This window comes from Ctenopharyngodon idella, chromosome 16, assembly GCF_019924925.1.
Source record: "Ctenopharyngodon idella isolate HZGC_01 chromosome 16, HZGC01, whole genome shotgun sequence".
Taxonomy (NCBI): Eukaryota; Metazoa; Chordata; class Actinopteri; order Cypriniformes; family Xenocyprididae; genus Ctenopharyngodon; species Ctenopharyngodon idella.
Genome location: NC_067235.1, coordinates 17,938,561 through 17,961,635, shown reverse-complemented (window position 1 = coordinate 17,961,635; position 23,075 = coordinate 17,938,561). Strand labels below are relative to the sequence as shown.

At 36.2% G+C, this 23,075-nt stretch overlaps 1 protein-coding gene across 1 annotated transcript; it reads left to right on the top strand.

The window, feature by feature from the left end:
* The first annotated feature begins 5,043 nt into the window (after positions 1-5,043).
* Positions 5,044-17,874, top strand: pnp4b (purine nucleoside phosphorylase 4b). Its single transcript, XM_051866112.1, has 6 exons — positions 5,044-5,202; positions 6,068-6,240; positions 9,673-9,776; positions 14,511-14,686; positions 14,806-14,996; positions 17,311-17,874. The coding sequence occupies exons 1-6, from the start codon at positions 5,180-5,182 to the stop codon at positions 17,556-17,558; spliced, it is 915 nt and encodes a 304-aa protein (XP_051722072.1). The 5' UTR covers positions 5,044-5,179; the 3' UTR covers positions 17,559-17,874.
* The last annotated feature ends 5,201 nt before the right edge of the window (positions 17,875-23,075 follow it).

Here is a 23,075-nt window from a genome sequence, read left to right as displayed (position 1 = left end):
ATAACATGTTACATTAAAATACCAAGCGTTACTTTATTCTCATGATGTCTGAAAATAAAACATGAAAGAAAAATTGACAGCTCATTCAGTCAAACTGACGGATAAGCTTTATTTGTAGGGCAACCTTATGATTTGAAACAATTCGTTTCAGTCTTTTTAAATGGAAGTTCCCCAAACCGGAAGTGGAACCCATAATTCGAAACGCAGTAGGCTAGTCAGGAATAAGGTGGATAAAGCATTACCTCAAATTGTTCTTGATGTATGCAAACCCGCGCGCGCACACACACACACACTATGTATGTAGGCATGTAGGCTATTCATGCATGTACATGGAGAAAGAGATCTGAATTATAATAGGCCTACCTGAATTTATTTGCAATTGAATTTATTCAAAGATTAATAGAAAGTGTTTTTCACACGTGACTTGTCAAAAAGTAATTTCCCAGTTTCCTCAGCTGATTTACCAGATGAAAAATTCCATTCAAGGAACATTAAGCATCATTTTTTGGGATAATGTAATACCCGTTCTGTGACATTACACAAGACATTTCCTGAGTCAGAAAATAAGTGTCTAGCATTCGAGTGGTATAAATTTGTATCAGTGATTGAAGTTTGGAGTTGCTGTTCCCAAACATTTCTGTGTGTGCGTGTTTGTGTGTATGTGCATAACCATTAAAGGCGGAAATGAAATGACAAATTCACAATCTGCTGCCTTCTCTCATATAAATTTCACTATGCAAAACTCTTAGCATCAAAGCTTTCAGTCCTGGCTTTAAAATTGACACCTACATATGCAGAATATAGATTGCTATATTTGAGACAGATACAGGTTTTATATCTATTCTATTTAAGGTTTTTTTTACTCTCATACATTACTTGCTTTTCATGATTCATGATTTTCCTAATAACAATTATAAGGCCATTTTGAGAATTTAAATTACAAATATGCTACTTTAAATGTAAAGGTAAAACATGGTGTTACGCATTTATTAATGTGTTGATGATTAATAGAAAATACCCAAATTCACATTTTTACATAAACACCCTTTTTGCATTCTACAGAAGAAAGTAAGTAATTCAAGTTTGGAACTACATGAGTAAACAATGACCGAATCATGAACAGCTTCACAATGGCTGTCTTGTAAGATCATTATTAATACATGATTAGTCCTGAGCTCTCAGCTGAGAAATTGCTGATGTGATGCACAGAATTATGGATCTGGATATGTGCTTCCCTGATTGCATCAGGAGTTTGTTCCATTGAAATGTAATTGAGTCTCATTTGTTGAGCTCATTGGGACAGAAACTTCTTGACAGCAAAGAAAATCTATCTTTTACTTATATTTGTTTTTATTCCTGTGATCTTGGCCTGGATATGTAATATCTGATTTTGCATGCTCACACAATGTGACCTTGATTTCAGGATGTGCTTTATTGGCAGAAGATCCAAGTACAATGTGAATGAGAAGCAGAAATATTATTGATTTAAAATGCCTCAAGAGAAACAAATCAATTTTTTCCCAGTTAAATAAGCACTGCTTTCTGACAGTGGAGAGATGGAGGAAGAATTTCACAATGATCATATATTGATTCAAAAGTAAGATGGTATTGACACTTAGAAAAGTGATTTCATTATTAGTCTAGTCACCTTAAGTAACAAATTGCTTGTGGAGCAAACCAGTGAGAAGAGTCTAGAGTTTCAGGCTTGACAGATCAGTCACGGCCACCCAGCTAATATGGGCTTGATGGATCATTAACCTTTGCCCTCAATAACGACAGGTCAGATGATTAATTATAGGTTGATCTAAGTCCATTGAGCTGATGTCAGTCAAGCTCTGTGCAATTAAACCAGTTCGGATGCATTATGGAGTTGCTATAAGTATGGGAGCCTTTTTGAAGCCATATGGTTCTGCAACAATGGTACGATACATGCTACAGTACCTGATCAATGTATTATTTTAAGATTCACAGGAATTACAGTTAAGAAATAATTAAGGAAATTTAGTCAGTCAGATTCAGATGATGCTCTTTAAAGGAATAATTCACCCAAATATAAAGTTCTGGCATCATGTTGTTTCAAGCTTTGCTTGACTTTCTTAATCTGTGACTGCAAAGATATTGCACAACATTATGTGATGTTCAAAAGTGATTTTATTTTACTGCAGAGTGCATGATGTAATATACTGCTTTTAAATAGCATGCATCATTATTGAAATCTTATCAAAATAATGTGGTTCACAGCAGGGTAGAAGAGTCACTTAATTTGACAGCTCATGGAGGAAAGTTAGTGTTGGGTGAAATGAGATTCATATTTGTTCAAGTATTGTTTTGTTTTTGTGTATGTGTGTGTGGCTTTTAGATGGTCTGTCTGTAGTGTCTGGAGTGTCTTTATATTGCTGAATCTTTATCAAAACTGCCAGGTTATTCCCTTGCTCAGCATCAACTAACCAGCTATGTTGTGATAAGTGAAAAGAAGGCATGTCTGATATCCATGCCAAATCATCCGTTAAACACATACATGCAATACGTAACATGCGATGCCAGTTCCTACAAAAATTACCTTGACCACATGCCTGCTCTGCTCTTATCTCCTGATGGGTCATGGAAGATTGTTTGTTGGGGACCAAAGGGACCCCACAGCTCTGCCAGCACCTTTATGTTGGCGAGACAGCTGGCAGACTGTATGTCTGGACAAACAGTCACGGTCAGTCTCACCATCCTCCCTGCAGGACTCATCAAATGAAATCTGATCAAAACATAACACCAGTCCAATAGCAGCCCAGATGGAGATTATGTCAAAAAAAAATTATGTACATCAATAACTTAATAACTTCAATACCCTGCATTTATTGCATTTTACTTTTTTAAATTTTCCATTTTACCTTAAACTATACCTTTACAAGGTCTCATTCTCTTTATTTTTTCATCACTACTAGGCTAGCTAGGGCGAACAAAGCACAAGAATTTATATTAACGTTTATAACATGAGTGAATATTCAAAAGATCAGGTTAGCTACTCACCAATAGCAGATTACAATGCAAGAGAAGACGACAATATCTCTGTTGTTATCTTCTGAAATATTCTGAGATGTGTCTAAAGTCTGCGATCTTTCGCTTCATATTTCATTGCTCTCCAATATGATGGCTGTTGATAAGGCACTTGATCGCTATTCCTAACGTGCGCGCCGTACCTGAACGTTCAATGACTCCTCCCCCAGTAAAACCATTTACAACATTTATTAACTCTTATTTATTTATTTTTTTAGGTTCTAATGACTTTTTTAATGAAAGTGACACAGAGTAAATTATATATTACTGCGCCGATGCTATTTCGGGTGGGGCTGTAGCCCCTGCAAGCCCCGGCCTATAGCGCCGCCACTGTCTGATAGCATGCTGCAGGACTAGCTTACAGAAAACAATGAACCAGACTGTTTAAATGTTGAGCAAGCAATCTTATTGGCTGCAGGATAAGCAGAGGACAATCAGATGGGCCATGCGGAAATGATGTGATTGCTTGCAGATTGCATGTAAAGGACCTATCAGCCTCCGCCCTCTGGAGTTTCATGACTTATATATATATATATATGAACATATAATATTTTAAGCTAAATACTAAAACACAAGTAACATTAACATTATTACTCGGATTAATACTTAACTTATCAATGTCCTGAGGCGATACAGCAAACTCTAAGTGAAAACTTTTACAAATTGAATAGTTAAACTTGTGAAATGGCAAAAATAAAGAAATCAGAGGTGTTTACATGAGCTTTTGATAATGAGTTGACCTATGCTAACAGAGCTAGGTTAATAGTTAGCGTTATGTGTACAGATAGTCATAATCTGTGTTTTCCTATGTCCCTTTTCAGCTGAAAATACGTACTTGACAAAGGGCAAGATAATCTCTGAACCATCTGAACTCAGTAAAAGTAGAATGATTAATCCATTCACTTTTCTATCACTGTTGGTTAGTCTATGCTTTGCGCGGACATCATGTAACTGTTACATAATTTAACATCTGGGTATGTTAATCATTGACAGGAACTACCTTGGACCCCTGGCACCAAAAAAAGAGTCGAAATACTAAGTGTGACCATAAAACTAGCTTGTTTCATTCAACAAATAATGTAAATACGTAAATAAGAAAGTCACAATTTTATGCAATTTAGTGAAAAATAATAAGTTACATATTTTGCTTAATTGTGGTTTCTCTTATAATGTTCAAATTAGGTTATTTTCTGTATGACAGTAAGTTTTCTATCTCTGGAATCAGCTCGATACCTCTGAGTAGAAATGATGCCTCAGACACTGCTGTAAATGCATCAGCGTATTTAGATTTAGAGTCACACCTTTCCAATACTGAGTCTGCTAATCCATTTCCAAGCCACAGTATAAGGGCTTTAGAAAATTATAATGGACCCTGAAGCTCTAAGCCATAATGTATACAGCAATCACACAGCTCAGCAAAGTGCACAAACATGTAAACATGTTCGCTATTTACCATAGTCTAAGTCACACTACCTCTTATGACAATCTCATAGACTGGTGTGGGTAGATAATGTGTTTTCTCAAGCCAATGTCACTGTAAAAATGCAGCTTCTACAGAACAATATTATATAACAATAAACTTACCTCATTTATTTGGGGGGAAAAATATTAGTATTTTAGCCACCTCAAGGGTCAGTACATTCCCTCTTGAAGAGATAGTTTACCTGAAAAATGAAAATTTATTTTGAAAACTGAAAAATTAATTTCATTGCAATATCTTTTTTGTGTTTTGTAAAAGAAAGTCATAGTCAAGATGGGATGGGTGAGTAAATGATGACAGTATTTTGATTTCTATCCCTTTAAGACCCAAAATCTAAGTGATAGTTCTCAACCAATTTTTGATAAAAGTTACCAGTAGATCTAACATAAACAAAAGACATGCATTATAGCCTGTACACTATAGCTTTCTTCACAGTTCTCTGCAGTTTGAGTAAATTCTTAGTGGACAGAGTCATATAATTTCTTGGAAAGGATATGGAGATTTCCCACTCTCACCTTTTATGCAGCCAATGAGATGAAACCTTATAGACCTTTGAGAGGTTATTCCCCCTCTCTCTATCTCTTTCTTATCTGTTCTCATAGAACAAGTGCACACTATTTCCAGGTGCTGTGACTACCTGTGACTGAGATCATGCACACCAAGGAAAACTCATGGTAAATTTCAGTTTTATGTCATTGATATACTATACATACCAGAGGATATACAGTATAAATGAATATTATAGATGAAAACATATTTACATTCAATGTTTACAGAGCTAAAAGCGTTGATAATGTAATTTGGATTCGCAGCTGTTAGAGTAAGATTCTTTATGCATTTAATCAAATCACTAAAGCCAATAAAAATATATCAGCCCTGCCAAACAGCTGAGTCACAATATGGAGCAGAATTGTCTTCAAATGAGATGCAAATTAAATAGAGCCTTGACAACTGCATGCTGTAAATTTGCGTTTAGAACTCATCAGAACTCCTTTTGGAAACTGTAAATATGTCCGCTGTTTGCATTTTCCTTATAATTTCTACTAAGCTTTTTATCTGTTCAGCTTTAAACACATTACGCCAGCTTAATATATTCTCAGTTTTTTGATTCCAGCATATTTTCAACTATCAAGAGGGTCTCTGTGGTTTCATTTACATTAGTTAATTTCCTGTGTGCTTTACATGTCATTATATTTTCATAACTGACTCCGGAAATCTTGGGATGTAATAAAAATGATGTGGACTTTTACAGAGCAGTTTGATTGTTCTTACATTATGGTGGAATTTAATTTCAAAGTGTGTTCTGTATTTATATATGGTGTATTGATATCTGAACACGGACCATGATATGTTGTTGATATTGCATAAAAATATCTTGATGATCTTCAAAAGATTATCATGTTTCTCATTGTAAGCATTGGCTGATAATCAGATGATTGCTTATTTTCACTTTGTGTCTTATCAGACAGAATTTGAGCAGTTATCAATGTGACCTGCTCTAATGTATCTTGCCATCGTTCTTTCTTACTCCCGACTCAGCTGCTGTTCCTTTGATGACTGTAAACTGACTACAGAATGGCTGCTGAGCAGGACGAGACACAGGCCAAAGATAGCTATTGTGTGTGGCTCTGGACTGGGACTTCTCGCAGACAGTGTCTCAAATAAACAGACCATCCGCTATGAGGACATTCCCAATTTCCCAGTGAGCACAGGTACCGGATTCATGGAAGTGTATCAGAGCTGAATTAAAGTAACAGGTCACTTCTTTCTTTCTTTCTTATAAAAAAGTCTAGACAGATACAGGAGTTGTTGGAGTGAATCTGAAAGCACAGAAGTTTTCATTCTGTCCCTCATTGTATTGTATGGTTAACAAATTATGCCCAGCTCCTGGTAATATGAGCTACAAAATGAATAACTACTGCCTATGAATAAAATATCATGACTGGAGCAAAAATAGCCTCTAATATCTGCCACAGGGAGTTCATACTATGATATCTTGGACAGGTTTAAATATTTATATGGTGAGGTGAATAATCTTGAGAAGTGTTCAGATGCATCAAATGATATTTGTACTACCTGTAGCAGGTGTGTGTGTGGTGTGTGTGTGTGTGTGTGTGTGTGTGTGTGTGTGTGTGTGTGTGTTTGTACACGTGACTGACGGCTGAAGAATAAGAGCCCTTGTAATTAAGGGAAAGTATAATAAGGGTCTTAGACTCCATTTGTGTTGTCATTCTTTCTCTAATCCACTTCATAATTTAAATTTGCTGGTTTATGGAGACTGACAGAGAAATGACTGACATTTTGAGCTCTGTGCTCATTTTTTAAATAATAAATTCTTCACATTGCCCATTGCATCATTCATATAAATCAGCAAGTGTCAAATCAAAATCACATCAATCAAAATCAAATTACTTTATCATCCTTACACCATATAGATGGATGCAAATAGTGTAAAATTATTGGGGTTGCGGTCTAAAGATAAGACAAAACTATGGGCAAAATAACTGCTATAACTGCATATTATTATTACTTTGTATATTTTATATCTATATCTATTTATCTATATATATATAGATATAATAAGGTCTATGTATATATATATATATATATATATATATATATATATAACTTTCAAAATATGCACTTCACTTATTTTTCATTAAAATGAATTTCGATAATTAGTCATTTTTAAGCATTACTAAATTTATCTCAGAACTGTTCTCATTACACTCATTGTTTTGCCAATTTGTGTGACAATCTGATTTTATTTTTTAAAAACATCAGGCGGCACGCTCTGAAACGTTCATTTGCTCATTCATTTTTACAGTGTTGCAGGAAATACATTTCACGGTGAGTGTAATAAGCCCCTTTCTGAGTGAGTTTTTTTTCTCAGAGCCATTCATCAATGCTCATGCAAGAAAAGAGGAATCGGCCCCTGGAAAAACAGAGCTATTATTCCAGCAGAACCTCATTACGCTGCAGGTTTTAGGGCCAAACACATCTCATCAGCCAAAATTCAAGGTTATATTTACATAAGCTTCCATTCACTCGGCTCAGTCGGCCTGTTCCCATGTCAAAGTAAGTTCCTGAAGCCACAAACAAACTGTAGCCTCCTACTGGCTCATAATGTTAGAAAACAATATTTGCTCCACCTGTTCATACACTAATGATACACAATCAGTCTGACTTATGCCATCCTTGATGACATCAGCAGTCATCCCTAAGAAGCAGATTATCAACTTTTTTTATGATGTTGAATGAGCAAAGTGAACATGCAAATGCAAATCGATGAACTTCCAAATACAGCCAAGCCAGCAGGATCTCTGAGACTGGGGGACAGTCATTAGTCAGTTAACGCTATTTTATAGAAAAAGGATTAGATGTCATCTGTTATCAATGGCAGCATCTGACCCTTTATTTGCTCATTACAGAGAGGTTATGCATTAGATGAATAACCCCTTAGGTAGATGCAATATATTAGGAAGAGAGCAAAGAGTAAATGCTTTACAGCAGGAGGTTCTTTATCAAGTAAAGACAGCTTTAGAGCCCAATACACTGCACTTTATCATCAAACTGCTTCATACATCACACTGTTTTAGGGTAACAACAAATAAAAATCAATATGGGGGGGCAAACCCTAATGCCAAACCCTCTTTTGGCATTAAAAAACTACTTTCAGGATTTACAAAAATTTAGAGATGGAAATGTTGTTTTTGCGCCTGACCTTGTTTCATATGCATTTGTAGGAGTTTCCCTTTCAGATGCAAAATTTATGGGAAGAGAGTATATTAATAAATCATGCCATGTGATTTACTAAGGTTTGCTGTAGTCAATTTACTGCCACTTGAGCCATTATTTAACAGCCAAAAACGCATGTCTTAACCATTAACCCATTTGGCGCTTGCCATGGCTGCGCTAATTTGCCCTGTTTAGTAAATCTGGCCCTAAATGGTTTTATAGAGTGGTTTCATGCTCAGTCATGTGAAATGCTGCAATTACAATTTGTCTCCTGTTACTTTTATCTTTTACCTCCAAAACGATGCTCTCATGACATTCTCTCTTCAAGGCGGTATCTTTGGATATGATCAAGTACTTAAAGGCACAATATGTAAATTTTCGCCACTAGAGGTCGCTTATTCAAAACAAAGGCATAGCTTGATGACACCTTGATTTCGCGGAATCATGGGATGTGTTGTCTTTACGTCTACAGCCAGTAGAAAAGAATCAGGATGGGACTCAGGCAGAAATCATGTTCATGGATGAGATTATTAATGTTACTGTAGTATGAAGCAGAGCAGGGCCGAGTGCTGTGCGAGCAGAAACGAGGCCGCTGGAGCGATTGTTAATGAGAGACGAGCGCAACACACGTCTCGAGAGCAGCGAAACATTTATTATTATGCCACAGTCGCCACTTCCGCTTCTTCGGGTCAAGCATATGTGGGGTAAAGCAGTGCTGTTTTATCATATTAGATACATTTGTGTGTTGAAAGTTGTTATAATGCTACTCTGTGTTCGCTCAGCGGCTACTATGAGACATTTGTTGCACACTGCAGTAAACTAGATTGATATTAGGTATGGTAAAAAAAATAGTACTTGCTGTAAATCAAGAAAACGATATTTAAACAAAAAGACTTACTGTGTTGAGCTATAGCATGATTCGTTTTCTGACGACGAATGTATCCAAACAGTTGCTCACCTGTCAAATAAAACACATAATATATTAAAGTGTCTTTGGTGTTTCCATGGTTTCTACAAAATAAAACCAGAAACCAAGGGTAACGCGGGTACGATGTCATTGATAGGCGACGTTAACATTGCTTTTTTCTCTGGATTTAAACATCTTGGAAACATTTGGGATAATGTAAGTACACAATTCAACAAAATATATAACATTTGTGTAGTGGTTTTTGGATATTTTAATCCAAAAATCTTACATATTGTGCCTTTAAATGATACAAAACAGTGTGTTGAACTGCAATATATTATATAATATTAATATATATTAATATATATATATACACACACACACACACATATAGCATTAAAATAAAATATATTACTATAGTATATAAAATAATACATTATATTATCCTTAAAAAGAGTAAGCATGTTTTTCACTGATATGTTTGTCTTTTTATGCATAGTTCCTGGTCATGAAGGGTGCCTAGTGTTTGGTCAAATCAAAGGCGAGTCTTGTGTCTTCATGCAAGGAAGGTTCCATCTCTACGAGGGTTACTCATTGTGTAAGGTGAGTTCAAATAAAAAGTTTGATGCCTTTTTTGCAGGTGCTGCACAGCCATCTTGTTTATCTTGTCCTTAACTTATTTAACTTCATCTTGCCTTTCGATACAGTTCTTAGATGTATACATTTATAGTACTTAGAAGCTCAGTGGTTTCTTTACTTTAAGTAAAAGCTGTATCACAAAAATTCCATGTTTGTTAACTCTGTGGCATCAATGTCTCATAAAGTATTGCGGTGTGCGTTTTAAGCAGTGGCCTTGGTTCCCTTTAGCATCACCTCAAGGACAAGTGAACTCATTGTAAACAGCTCCTATTTGTAAAAACAGAGAGGAGCTGTTACCTCCAGTACGGGTCATTAACTTTATCTGTCACAATCAGGAGCCGCACAGCATAAATACCAAGGCTGAATGCTGAGAATGCAGGTGTGGAGGAGAAACAAACTGTTCATTGACAACATTCAGCTTGCACTCGTAGTCTGTTGTGACGTGAACAGGAAAACAGTTTCGTTTTCCTTTATAAAGGATCTGAATGCATTAGGATGTTGACTATGAAAAAATATGATATTAATTATGAATAAATTTTCACTTCGGTTGAAAGTCCTTGTTAATTTATAAGTTTACCAATGTTAATTTACCCCAGAGTTCAACTAAGCAGCATGATTTGTGTGAGCTCTTGGCTTTCCCTCCATCAAAGTCTGTCCAGGGGAATAATTTATCTGTTGCACATGGGGCCGGAGAGCCACTTTTTTACTAAATTACCAAGGAATCTACAACCTCTTGCCCTAGAGTGGGACTGTCACTGTAATTGCAGCCCTGACAGCATGACACAGTGCATTACAATCAGTTGTCATGGCCACCATGCCCTCTACAGCCAGCCAAAAGCTTTTTACTCTTAATATGCTGCTAGGGCATTAAATCCACCAGCCCCCTGTATTTTCAAACTCGAGTCTTTCAAAACACTATTTTGTATTTAATGTCTTAATGGCTGTGGCATATAAACACACATTGCATCCCAATTTGCATATCTGTCCTAAATAGGATGCAAAAATACAATTAGCGCATCTCAAATCAAATCAGGCAGATGTTAAAAATAGTGTGGCAAAGGTCCCTGCTTGGTGTAGTATTATCATAACACTGACATTAGCATTTGGGTGACCAGGTACATATTTTTTTCATTTTCCATTTTAAAAAATGACAAGAACTGGGTGGACAGACCTGCCACAGCAATTTTTAAAAGTGAGTATCTAAAAGTAATGATGTATTTTAAGGTTATGAGGTTATAAAATATCTGTATTATTTTAGTATTTATATAATATTATAGTATTTATTAATATTTTTCAGTTTTCATTCTAATTTTAGTTTATGTGTTTGTTACTTTTAGTTTTTGCTTTTTTATTTAGCATTAATTTATTTTTATTCTAGTTTTAGTAATTTTAATACTTCAACTTAAACTTATTACAGTTAGTTGCCCAAATTTTGAATTAAAGTTTTTTTAACGTTTTAACGTTTTTATACGTTTTTCATCCATTACCACAAATGATTTTTAATAGATTTTTAATAGTTTTAGTTAATTATAACAACACTGATGCTAATGCAAATGCAGACCAGAGGGTTTGTGATACGCACTGTAAAAAAGAATTGTTGGTTTAACTTAAAAAAAAGTAAGTTACCTGGTTGCCTTAAAATTTTGAGTTCATTGAAATTAAAATTTGAGTTAAAACAATGAAGGGGATTGGTTTAATCAACAGAAACTCAAAATATTATGTTATGTGAACCACATTAATTATCTAAGTTGATATGACAAAAGAAAAAATGTTGTGATAACAAATCATGGGGGGGGTTTGAAACAAAAGCATACATTTTGAAGCCCCTCATATAATAAGCCGGAGCTCAACCAATCTGGTTATTAAATCCTTTGTCATACTGTGACAGCTTGTTTGTAAATGCACCTTCAGTCCACTGTTCATTGCTTTAGCTGACTCATATGTGTGAGTCACTGTGCAAATCTGTGCCAACTCACTGTATCCTAAAAGTGAACCCAACTCATTTCACTTACAGTTTAGGATGCAAACATGCTTTCATGTTTGCCCTTGGTAAAAACAAACAGTTATTATGGCTTCTTTAAGTGATCTCTTTGTTGTGGTGAGATGTGCTGCGGAGGGTAATTGGACAGTCGAGCTTGGTTAGCCCTTCACTGACCTCTGTTTCTCTGCAGCAAGAAAAGCAGCTTTATGGGGTTCAGATGTATTTAGAGGGCTTGTCTGAACTGTAAAGGGGCCATTCACACAAAATGCATTTTTGCATTCCACTGCACTGCTTTTCCATTGTTTTTATGTAAACATGAGCTAGACGGACATGTTTTGCAGTGTCTCGTTTTAAAAATGCTGCGCTCAAGGTAAAAGAAGTTCAATTTCCACTACCCTATTTCTGCGTTCCTGCATTCTTTTGTTTAGAAATAAAAAGAGTGTTGACAGGTCATTATTGTGTGGCCTCGTAATATAAGGCCATTGTGCTGTTTAAGCTGTCTGATGTTTCCTAATATTTATGCTTTATGGCAGTGCATTCAACAGTAAACATGACCGGCACGATTTTCATGTCTGTCATTTCACACCACAGACTTTCACTCACTTGTTATATATACAAAAGAAATTGCCACCATCTTGCGTCTCAGTTATTGATATGGTGACAATAACCTCATAGGATTTCAGTATTGATATTACTGTAATATTGTTGCAGCAGTGTTCATCTTGTTATGATTACATTGTAATTGACTATTATTTTTTTAATGGAAGTTTTAAGAACTTATACAGGCAAAATCATAAAATAATTTCAACTCACATCAATATCTCATGCACGTATTTATTTATTTGTTAATGTACAGTCACAAAAATTATTATACATAACAGAAACCAGGCAGTGTAGGGGAAAGTTACTTTTAAAAAGTAATGCATTACAATATTGTGTTACTCCCTAAAAAAGTAACTTATTGCGCTACTTAGTTACTTTTTATGAAAAGTAATGCATTACATTACTTTTGCGTTACTTTTTCTCATGTGGGCTGGGCTTGCTTGTTTGTGTTTTAATAACAACAACAAAAAGTTCTATTTTTGGCAAATGTAAAGGCCCTTTCACACCAAAAGTGAAATGAATAAACCTAAAGCTGAAGGAAATGCATATTTACGCCTGTACAGTAGAGGGCGCAGCTCAAACAAACCTTTCAGCTGTGCTGCCATTCTGGATTAAAGAAGAAAAGGATAAAGGAGAAGGAAGTTCAACACTCTTATTTCTAAATATAATCTAAAGTCATTTTTGCTTCTCAGTATGGTTGAATTAGATCATTGAAGGTCAGCAGCAAAGACATTGGTTAGTGAGATTAAATACATAAAGTATATTTGTGTAATTTAATATAGTTAATTATTACAGGTTTGTGTAAAATTCTGAGATTGCATTTCACTGTTTTTATTCATTTTGAGGAATACTGAATATATTTGTGCTAGTAAGATGAGTAAATGCATGTTCACATTTAGTCTAGAACTACAATAACCATCATGTTCACACAGCGCACACAACACCTCGGCACTTTATTTCTCTAAACATGAGGACAGGAGAGCTGTCAGTTAATAAATGTGAAAAAGTAACTTGCGATACTTATTTGAAAAAGTAACTTAGATATTTTGTTGTAAATTGAAAAAGTAATGCGTTACTTTACTAGTTACTTGGAAAAGTATTACTTGTAATGCGTTACCCCAACACTGAAACCAGTTGTATAGAAATTTTGTTATATTCTAATAACCTAATTTGCATAATTTAGCGAATCATGTGCTAAAAGGACACAGTGCGTGCAAATAGTCTATGATGCAATCAGCAAGTGCAATTCATTCTTAGTGAATTCCCTGAAATTGAAATATATGCCAATTCATGATACAGTGCCAAGACATACAAAATTCTCTAATAGACATATTTTCATTACTCTATAATAGTGCACATTAATCAAACTGCCAGTGACGGGTAATCAACAGACCATCTAATGCAGCACCTAGACCAATTCTCTCAGGAGAGTTAAAGACTCAAATATGAAGCGATCTGATCTCTGAGAGTTTACAATCCACAAAGAAGTCATCTTTGATTTAAAGGGTACCAAACTGGCGTATGTCCTGAGAACACTGGTCCACCTCGATGACCTGTCTGTGTATAGCTGTAATGGCCGTTTTGCTCGTGGCAGCCCCACACGTCCACCCTGGTTTGTCAGCTGGAGAGCAGGCTGACAGACTGTGACATCCCTATTGAGCTGTGCTATACTGAGCCCGCAAGTTCATTATTCATCTCCTGCTTGCAATGACACCTCCCTTAATGGCTCCCTGCTCTACAATCCTATATTTATCCCATTTAGAATTACTAAAGCTTATTTAATACCTGCCTAAAACTGTGGTTAGGCACTGTGGGATACCATTGCACACCCACGTGGTCTTCTGAAATGAAAGGAGGCTGTTTGTTAGTCCAATATAAATTTGATTAAAATAAATTTAAATTACAAATAAATATATAAAAATTTTGAGAAGACGCACCTGCCACATGATATTTTTATTCCATTTTATTCCATTAAATACGTCTGGCCATGGCTTAATTAACATTAAGAATCATTAATTTAATCATTTAAAAGTGAAAATAATATGTCTGAGGGTTTAGTCAGAGAGATTCCCTGCTGTGTGTAACAGCTTGTGTTTTCTGGGGAATTTTTCCAGGTCACGTTCCCTGTGCGGATTTTCAAGCTGATGGGTGTGGAGACCATTATCGTAACAAACGCCTCTGGAGGTCTTTGTCAGGATTTCAAAGTGGGAGACATTATGGTTATTAAGGACCATATTAATTTGCCGGGGTTTGCTGGACAGCACCCACTGTGTGGACCCAATGATGAACGGTACGCAGATAAGGGAGAGGAAAAGGCAGAATAAAGTGTGAAAGATATTTATATTATTTTACAGAACTGTTTCCCATTTTATGGAAAAGATGGTGCATGTTCTCTCTTGTCTTCCTCAGATTTGGGATCCGGTTTCCTTGTATGTCTGATGCTTACAGCAAAGACCTGAGGAAATTAGTTTTGGACATCACTGCTGAGCTTGGCTACTCTAATTTTGTGCGCGAGGGGGTCTACTGTATGGTTAGTGGACCCAACTTTGAGACCATCGCAGAGGCACGCATGCTGCACATTTTGGGGAGCGACTCTGTTGGTAGGGACAATCACAATACACAAGGGGGAAAAATGGCAAAAACGCATATGAAAAATTATAGAAGCCACAGAGCTACTGCTGGGAAAGTGTGCAAACCAAGTTGTCCAAAACATAGGAGTACTTGATATGAAACACTTAATCCTCAAGTAATCATCAGCTTAATTGATTATAAAAATTACATTACTTTTTTTGCTTTGTCTGACTTTTGATTAGTAATTTAAAATTTTGATTTTCTGTCAAAATGTCTGTGACAATTCTAAACATGCTCAAGAAGTGCACTATAGATCCATTAGGTCACATTTAAAGAATAAGTTACAATCCTTTTTTAATGTATTATTTTTCATACTCGTGAATTACATTGTACTGAAAAGAAAGGGGGAAAAGGGGGGAAAAAGAAATTCCACTCTCATTAAAACGTCCATTAGCATAGTTGCAGTTTTATTGCAATTTTATGATTTTACTTGATACAAAATATAATAGAAATAAATGCACTGGCCCACTTTCAGTCTAAGGGGGAGGTCAGAAAAAGCTGCAATGTTTAGCAGTGTTGTTATTGTAAATTTAAAGGATTAGTTCACTTTCAAATGAAAATTACCCCAAGCTTTACTGACCCTCAAGCCATCCTAGGTGTATATGACTTTCTTCTTTCTGATGAACACAGTCGGAGAAATATTAATAAATATCCTGTCGCGTCCAAGCTTTATAATGGCAGTGAACGATATCAACAAGTATGAGCTGAAGAAAGTGCTTCCATCCATATCCATCCATCATAAACGTGTACTCCACACGGCTCCGGGTGGGTTAATAAAGTCCTTCTGAAGTGAAGCGATGCGTTTGTGTTAAAAAAAATAAAAAATCCATATTATTATTAATATCCATAAGTTATGAAGTAAAATATCTAGCTTCTGCCAGACCGCCTTCCGTATTCAACTTACGAAGAAAGTGTAAAACTTACGAAGGAAGTGTAAAACTCTTGCAGTTCAAAATGCTTATGCTATGTCCAACACCTTCATTATTCAACTTACGGAAAAAGCTTAACTGACGCGACATCACTTCCGTTTTCTTTGTAAGTTGAATACGGAAGGCGGTCTGGTGGAAGCTAGATATTTTACTTCATAACTTGTTAAACATGGATATGTTTTTTTACACAAACGCATCGCTTAGCTTCAGAAGGTCTTTATTAACCCACCCGGAGCCGTGTGGAGTACGTTTATGATGGTTGGATGTGGATGGAGGCACTTTCTTCAGCTCATACTCGTTGGTGTCGCTCACTGCCATTATAAAGCTCAGATGCATCAGGATATTTATTAAAATATCTCAGAGAGTGTTTATCAGAAAGAAGAAAGTCATATACACCTAGAATGGCTTGAGGGTGAGTAAAGCTTGGGGTAATTTTCATTTGAAAGTAAACTAATCCTTTAAAATTAAAGCTAAAAATAATAATAAATCATTTTTGATAATTGTAAAAATAAAAATATATGATGAAATCTTAAACTTAAAAGAAAATAAAAATTTTGCTTTGGCAACTAACTTAAATAAGTTGAGGTACTAAAATGACTAAAAGTAACAAAAATAAATAAAAGCTATATAGAAATATAAAAAACAAAAACTAATAAAAATGAGCAAAAATAACAGAAATCACTTAAACTGAAAACAGAAAACAAAAAAGTGAATGGTAATTAAAAATAAAGAAATACTATATAAATAGTATTATTATAAATAGTACCAGTGTGTAGTGAGTTCCTCGATGCTGCATCAGATTTTCTCTCTCTGAGGAGTTTGAGTGGTTTAACTTGCTGTTTTCTTTTGTGTGTAGTGCCTCTCCTTTAATTGGTGCTTCATGAAAATTATAGCTTGTTAATAATCATGTGCCATATTAGCAGACCTGCCATATTAACTAATGGAGATTAGGCCCACCCAAAGGGCCAAAGTAGCCCACTTTAATCAATGTGATTAGGTTGATCAGTGATCTGAATAACTCTCTTGTCCATATGATTGGCATAAACTGTACTCACTGCTGGTCCTCTGATGAATTGAATGATGCCTTAGATAATTGGGCTCCGATTACCAAACGGCAGCACTGTGGGTTATGTGCTAAATGGGCTCCTCTGGCTAGACCGGTCAGTGACTGGTTCCTGTGTGCGTCCTCCTTCCTGTGTATACAACAGGACCCCAATAGTCCTCATTAAGTATTAAGTGAGACCCAGACCCGGTCTGCTTTATTAATGAATCACCTACTGCGCCACAACAGAGATGACTGCCATTTAATTAAGAGTCTCTCTCTCTTTCTCTTTTCCTCCTGCTGCCCTCACAGGCATGAGCACGGTTCCTGAGGTGACGGTAGCCAAGCATTGCGGACTGCGGGTCCTGGGCCTCTCGCTCATCACCAACAAGGTTTCTCTTGACTACAGCCGTGAGGAGAAAGTGAATCATGAGGAGGTGCTGCAGATCAGCAAGATGAGAGCTGAGATGCTCCAGAACATGCTCATAACCTTCATCGCTCGCTCTCACCAAGTGGAGACCATCAACAACAACAACTGCATCTACTCAAACACTGTCTAGGGTCAATCAAACCAGTTGAATCAAGGGCGCTGTGGATGTTGCGTGATTGTGGAAGTCATGTGATATATTCAATAGATCTTAAAGGCTCCATGTTATGTTTAGCCTTTATTTATCTGGTTGGTTAAAAATTTCCAATGTTAGACCTCACTGTGCCTTTGGAAAGGATGTATTTGATCTCCAGATTGAGATTGTTGTGTTGTAAATAAACCTCCCTATAGTTAAAATGAAGATGAGAGGATTTTTAAAATGTTTGACTCAATGGGAAGATGTTTCTAACCATGTTTATAAGCCAAAACAATAAAATTCAGTTACAAAAGGTGCAAGTTCTTAATCTACACGCTAAGGAAATGATGGCACCCATTGACTTCCATAGTAGGAAAAAAATACTGTGGAAGTCAATGGGTGCCATCAACTGTCTGGTTCCCAACATTCTTTAAAATATCTTCTTTTGTGTTGATTTTTGGGTGAACTATACCTTTAAGGGGTTAGTTCACCCAAAAATGAAAATTCTGTCATCAAATACTCATCATAGTGTTGTTCCAATTCCAAACCTATAAGACTTTTGTCCACAAACGAAGATATTTAAGATATTTCAATTTGATCAGCGAACATAAACAGGAGCTAAACCGTACTCAAGCATGTCTGAGCTTCCGTCAGAATTTTGGGTGAATAGACTTTCAATGATTTCTCTCAGATTTTATTAAAAATATCATCATTGGTGGTCTAAAGATGAACAAAAGTCTTCTGGATTGGAATTAGAGGTCTGCACGGGCTTTAAACTGAGGCCCGAACCCGGCCCGTATACGAGATCGTTTGACCCGACCCGCCCCGAAATCTGTCGCTATAGAGATGTACCATTCTTGCTATCATAAGCCAAAACAGCTTTGTAAAACCTATACTGCACGACACTTAACCGCTGAGCTATTTATTGGTAGAATGACAAGATCATTGTACAACGTTTAAATAGACAGAAACATCAGGCTAAGTAGTAGAAAAGGCGCACAGAGGCCATTTGACATATCGCGCTTGATTTCATTCATATAGTTTACACTCAGTCATGTTTTAAACATTTAGGCTAAATACACATAGGCTATCAAATAAAATAATACAAAATGTATATGATGTACTAGTGTTTTAGATTATATATCCTACTCTTGACAAAGCTGATTTCTGAGACGCAAGAGAAACGCGGCTATTTGATTTACGAACGCGCTTGGCTCATTTCATTCATAGAGTTTACATTTATTCGTCTATGATATCATACAATGTTTAAAACATTTAAATATACATGTCAAATGATGTAGTATTTTACAGTAGACCTACTCTTGACAAAGCTCTGATTTCTGAGACGGCAGCGCGGCTATTTGATTTATGGCTGCTCTCAGTAGTCGTTCACTTCACGCACACGCATTATTGCGTAGTAATTTTAGTGGCTTGTGTATAATTGTGCTATCCTCTGGCTCACCTGTTATTCGGTAGAATTCGTTGTGCTGATTTCCTTGCATCATTTGGCACTGTAATAAGTTTTCCCTCAGTAATTGTTTGCCTCATCGCACTCATAGTTAGAGGTTTGAGTGCTGTGTGGTGACCGAAAGAGTGCGCGAGAGCGGGATCACATGCGCAAAACAGTTAATATAAATGTGAATTATAAATGCGCTCCCACTCTCGCGCGCTCTTTCGAGCACAACACAGAAGACGGCACGCAAGGCTTATATAACAGCCTATATAGTTTTTCACAGTTACAGACCCGAACCCGAAGCTATTCATGAAACCTTAACCCGAACCCTTAACCTCGAAACCCGGGAGTTCTTCGGGGCCCGTCGGGCTCGGGTCGGGTTGCAGACCTCTAATTGGAATCACACGAGGGTGAGTAAATAATGACAGAATCCTTATTTTTTGGGTGAACTAACCCTGTAATATAAAGGATTTTTCTATATTGAATTTTTAACAGGTGTCTTGCCCATATTTTGAATTACGCATTGCCTTGTGTTGTGTTTTAGGTTTGAAGGAAATGTCCGTACATTTAATGGAAAAGGTACTGGTAATTTTCTGACATCTGTTTTTCTACAGATTTTTATCTTACAGTGCAAAAGCACAGAAACAAATAGCTCTTGATATTGTACATGTGACAAGATTGACAAACTTACTTGGAATTACAAACTTAATACACCTAGTGGGATTTTTAATGTAATTATGGACCAATATGTATTTATGGACCAATAATGAGCATGGAAAAATGTGTAGTTTGACACTACAGTGTCAAACTACACTTTTCCATGCTCATTAGACACTACTACACTAAGTGATCAATATTTAGCTGCTCAATAGCCCCTGCTGGTAGATGCTTTAACTACATGCAAGTTAAAAAAAGCATCTTTCTCCATTGACACACATTCAAATCCGTAATACAACAAATCTGTGAATAATTAATAATTTTCTATGTTCCTTCAGGTTATCTGAGTTTTCTTGTAATTGTAAATGTTCTGAGGATGGTAAATTTAATTTATGAAGAATTCCTGACACAACAAAATGACTCCTGTCAGAGTGACAGTTAAATGGCATAATTCAACACTGAAAGTATTAAACTGAATGATACAAAAGAATGTAAGCAGGCAATCATCTAAAAGTTTTCATAAGTGTTTACAACTTAATTATGTATTTAGTATTTTCGCATAACCATTTATTGCATCAGTGAGTTTTCTATTATTGTGAGCCAATGGACAAAGATTGATTTGTTTTCAAAGCAGAAAACAACTAAAAAAAAACTCAGTTTATTCATACAAATTGATTTTGCTGATCTTTTTGAGAGACACCTAATGTTAATCAAAAATTAATCAATCTAAATATTAATGACTATAATATTCAGATTAGCAGATTGAAATGATAAATCAGTGTTTTGGTTAGTCTTTTGAGAGCATATAGCGAACAAACACTGGTGAATTTGAATTTCTTATCATACACTAATGAAGTGTAGATGAGTTGTTTATATGCAGGCATTTATGTGATAATGTCAGTTACAGTAAAAAATACTAGCTTGGGGCAAACTATTTTGAATAACTCTTATCATTTACAAGCAAATACTTTCATTTTTGCTCTTCTAAGATGCAACTCTCAGGGTCAAAATGTTATTCTTCTAATTAGCACCATCTTATAATGAGTATTCTTATCAATAAAATGGATTTTTACTTAATGAGTAGTTTTGACTATGTTGATGTTGCGGGCACAACCTTCTTTGATTTTCCTTGAATGTCAAGTGCAGAAACCAAAAGTTCACTGCATGGACCCAAATTCGCATTAGTGTTTTTTTGGAGTCAGCATGAAATATTGGTCCCCTCTGAACATTCTTTGGGTCTTTTAAAGTTCTGCTAGAAAGACGGATCTAAAACTCTATTCAGACTGTTAAATCTCTCACTAAACATAAGGCTGAACTTCGACCATTTAATCTCACACATACATTAGCAAGGACGAAACTGCTTATTGTGGAATAATCAGAGAAATCCAGACCTGCTACTTCCTCCCATATGTCATTATGGTTAGAAGGTGTTCCAAAATACCCAGGAAAAGATGTCTGTGTGGTTGCTGATACACTTCAGCTGTCACAGATTTGATAGTGCAGTATTTGCTGCATCTTCAGGATCTGAAGGACAAAAAAGCACTTTCTTTATGTTAGACGTCCAGGCTGAGACTGGCTGTAATCCGACTTCCTAAAAATAGTTGGCAATTAATTTGGGAGCAAAGCTGAATTAGTTTGTGAGCGAGATACAAATTATTGCAAAATAGTAATGCAAGCATTTTTTACACATTACAATAATTTCAATGAAGACATTTCTATTTTTAAAAAACAGTATGTAGAATGTAATTTAAAATAGGCATATGAGTGATGAAGACAAACAAAAATAATAAAGAAAATGTTTCCCTTTTCCCACTGGTTGCTCAATAGTGATCTGCTTAATGGATAATATTGTTTTTCCATAAATAACATACACTGAGGCATCTTTTAGTGAGGAGAGTTTCTACAGCAATTATAAAAAGTTGTACGAACCACTAAACTGTACAGCTGTGTTGAAAACTAGTTTTCTTATTAACGTTGCAGTGCAGTGTAAAACGGCTTCTTGAACAAGAAAAAATGTTGGGCAGGACTTGATTTTGTCCATTGGGAATTGATTGGATCGTTGGATCATTGTCATTTGCTATTGCTGTGATGTCATGTGCTTGACAGGTTATCCCGCCCTCGCGCCAGTAAACACATCATCAGAGTAGAGAAGAGGGCTGCGTTGCCTCGCTGCCTTATCAGGCATTGACTTTGTAGGCAGCGTTTTCGCACAAAGGTACAGAATTCTGAGGCAGCGTAACGGTTTAATGATCTACAGCAAATTAGAGAGCTTTGGTGAAAACTAAGCAAATATTTAATTACTACAATAGTAATTTCTCACTAGAAATTACATCAAAAGTGGAAAACGTTGGTCAAAAATGTACATTTACACACAAACTGACAACCAACCACAACTTTCAGATGCCATCTTGGGTTAGTTCACCCAAAAATGGAATTTCTATCATTTATTACTCACCCTCATGTCGTTCCAAACCTGTAAGACCTTCGTTCATCTTCGGAACACAAATTAAGATATTTTTGATGAAATCCAAGCTTTCTGACCTCCAATAGACTGCAACGTTATTACTTATAAATAGTCCATGTGACTACAGTGGTTCAACCTTAATATTATGAAGCGACGATAACACAAACAAAAAAAATAACGAATTTAATCAACAATTTCTCCTCTTTCATGTCATTCCCCTGAACACTGCAGCGCTTCTGGGTTCTACGTGTCGTGTGTTGTGGTGCTCACGTGACCAATACTGAGCTGATGTTCTGATGAAGAATGAAAATTTCCAACTCTGATTGCAGGTATCATATGGTGTATATCTCAGCATCTGAGGTGTAGATGAGTTGTTTTCATGTGCAGGTGTCACTGTTTACTTGCTAAGGCGTGATGTAAGCTCCTCACAACAATACTCGGCAGGGGTGTTTCATAATAGCCTGGGCTCACACTACAACTGCCAGCCATCCCATCTGTGTGTCTATACAGCAATTAGTGACCAACACCACAAACATATGCCACACTGTCCTGCTTTTCTCTCTCTCTCTCTCTCTCTCTCTCTCTCTCTCTCTCTCTCTCGAGTGTTATAGTAATTGCCTAAAAGTCACAACAGGTTGATCAGGAATCTATATTAACTCACTGGTTCTGTGTTGTGAACCACTAATGTTCTGAGAGCTAAGGGACCTAAGAAACAGCAGTTTTGTGACAACATCTGGATGCACCATTAGCACCATGTAGTAAGCTCATTTCACTCACTCTGCCAGACTACCAGGGAAGCTTATAATTGCATGAGGGTGACTGTGTGTGGTGAACTGTCTATCTATCTGTCTGTCTGTGTCTGCTTACCTGCCAGGCAGGATGCCATAACAGAGGACTAGAGACCCAACAGTCATTTGTCTGGGCAGAGCCTCATTAATTA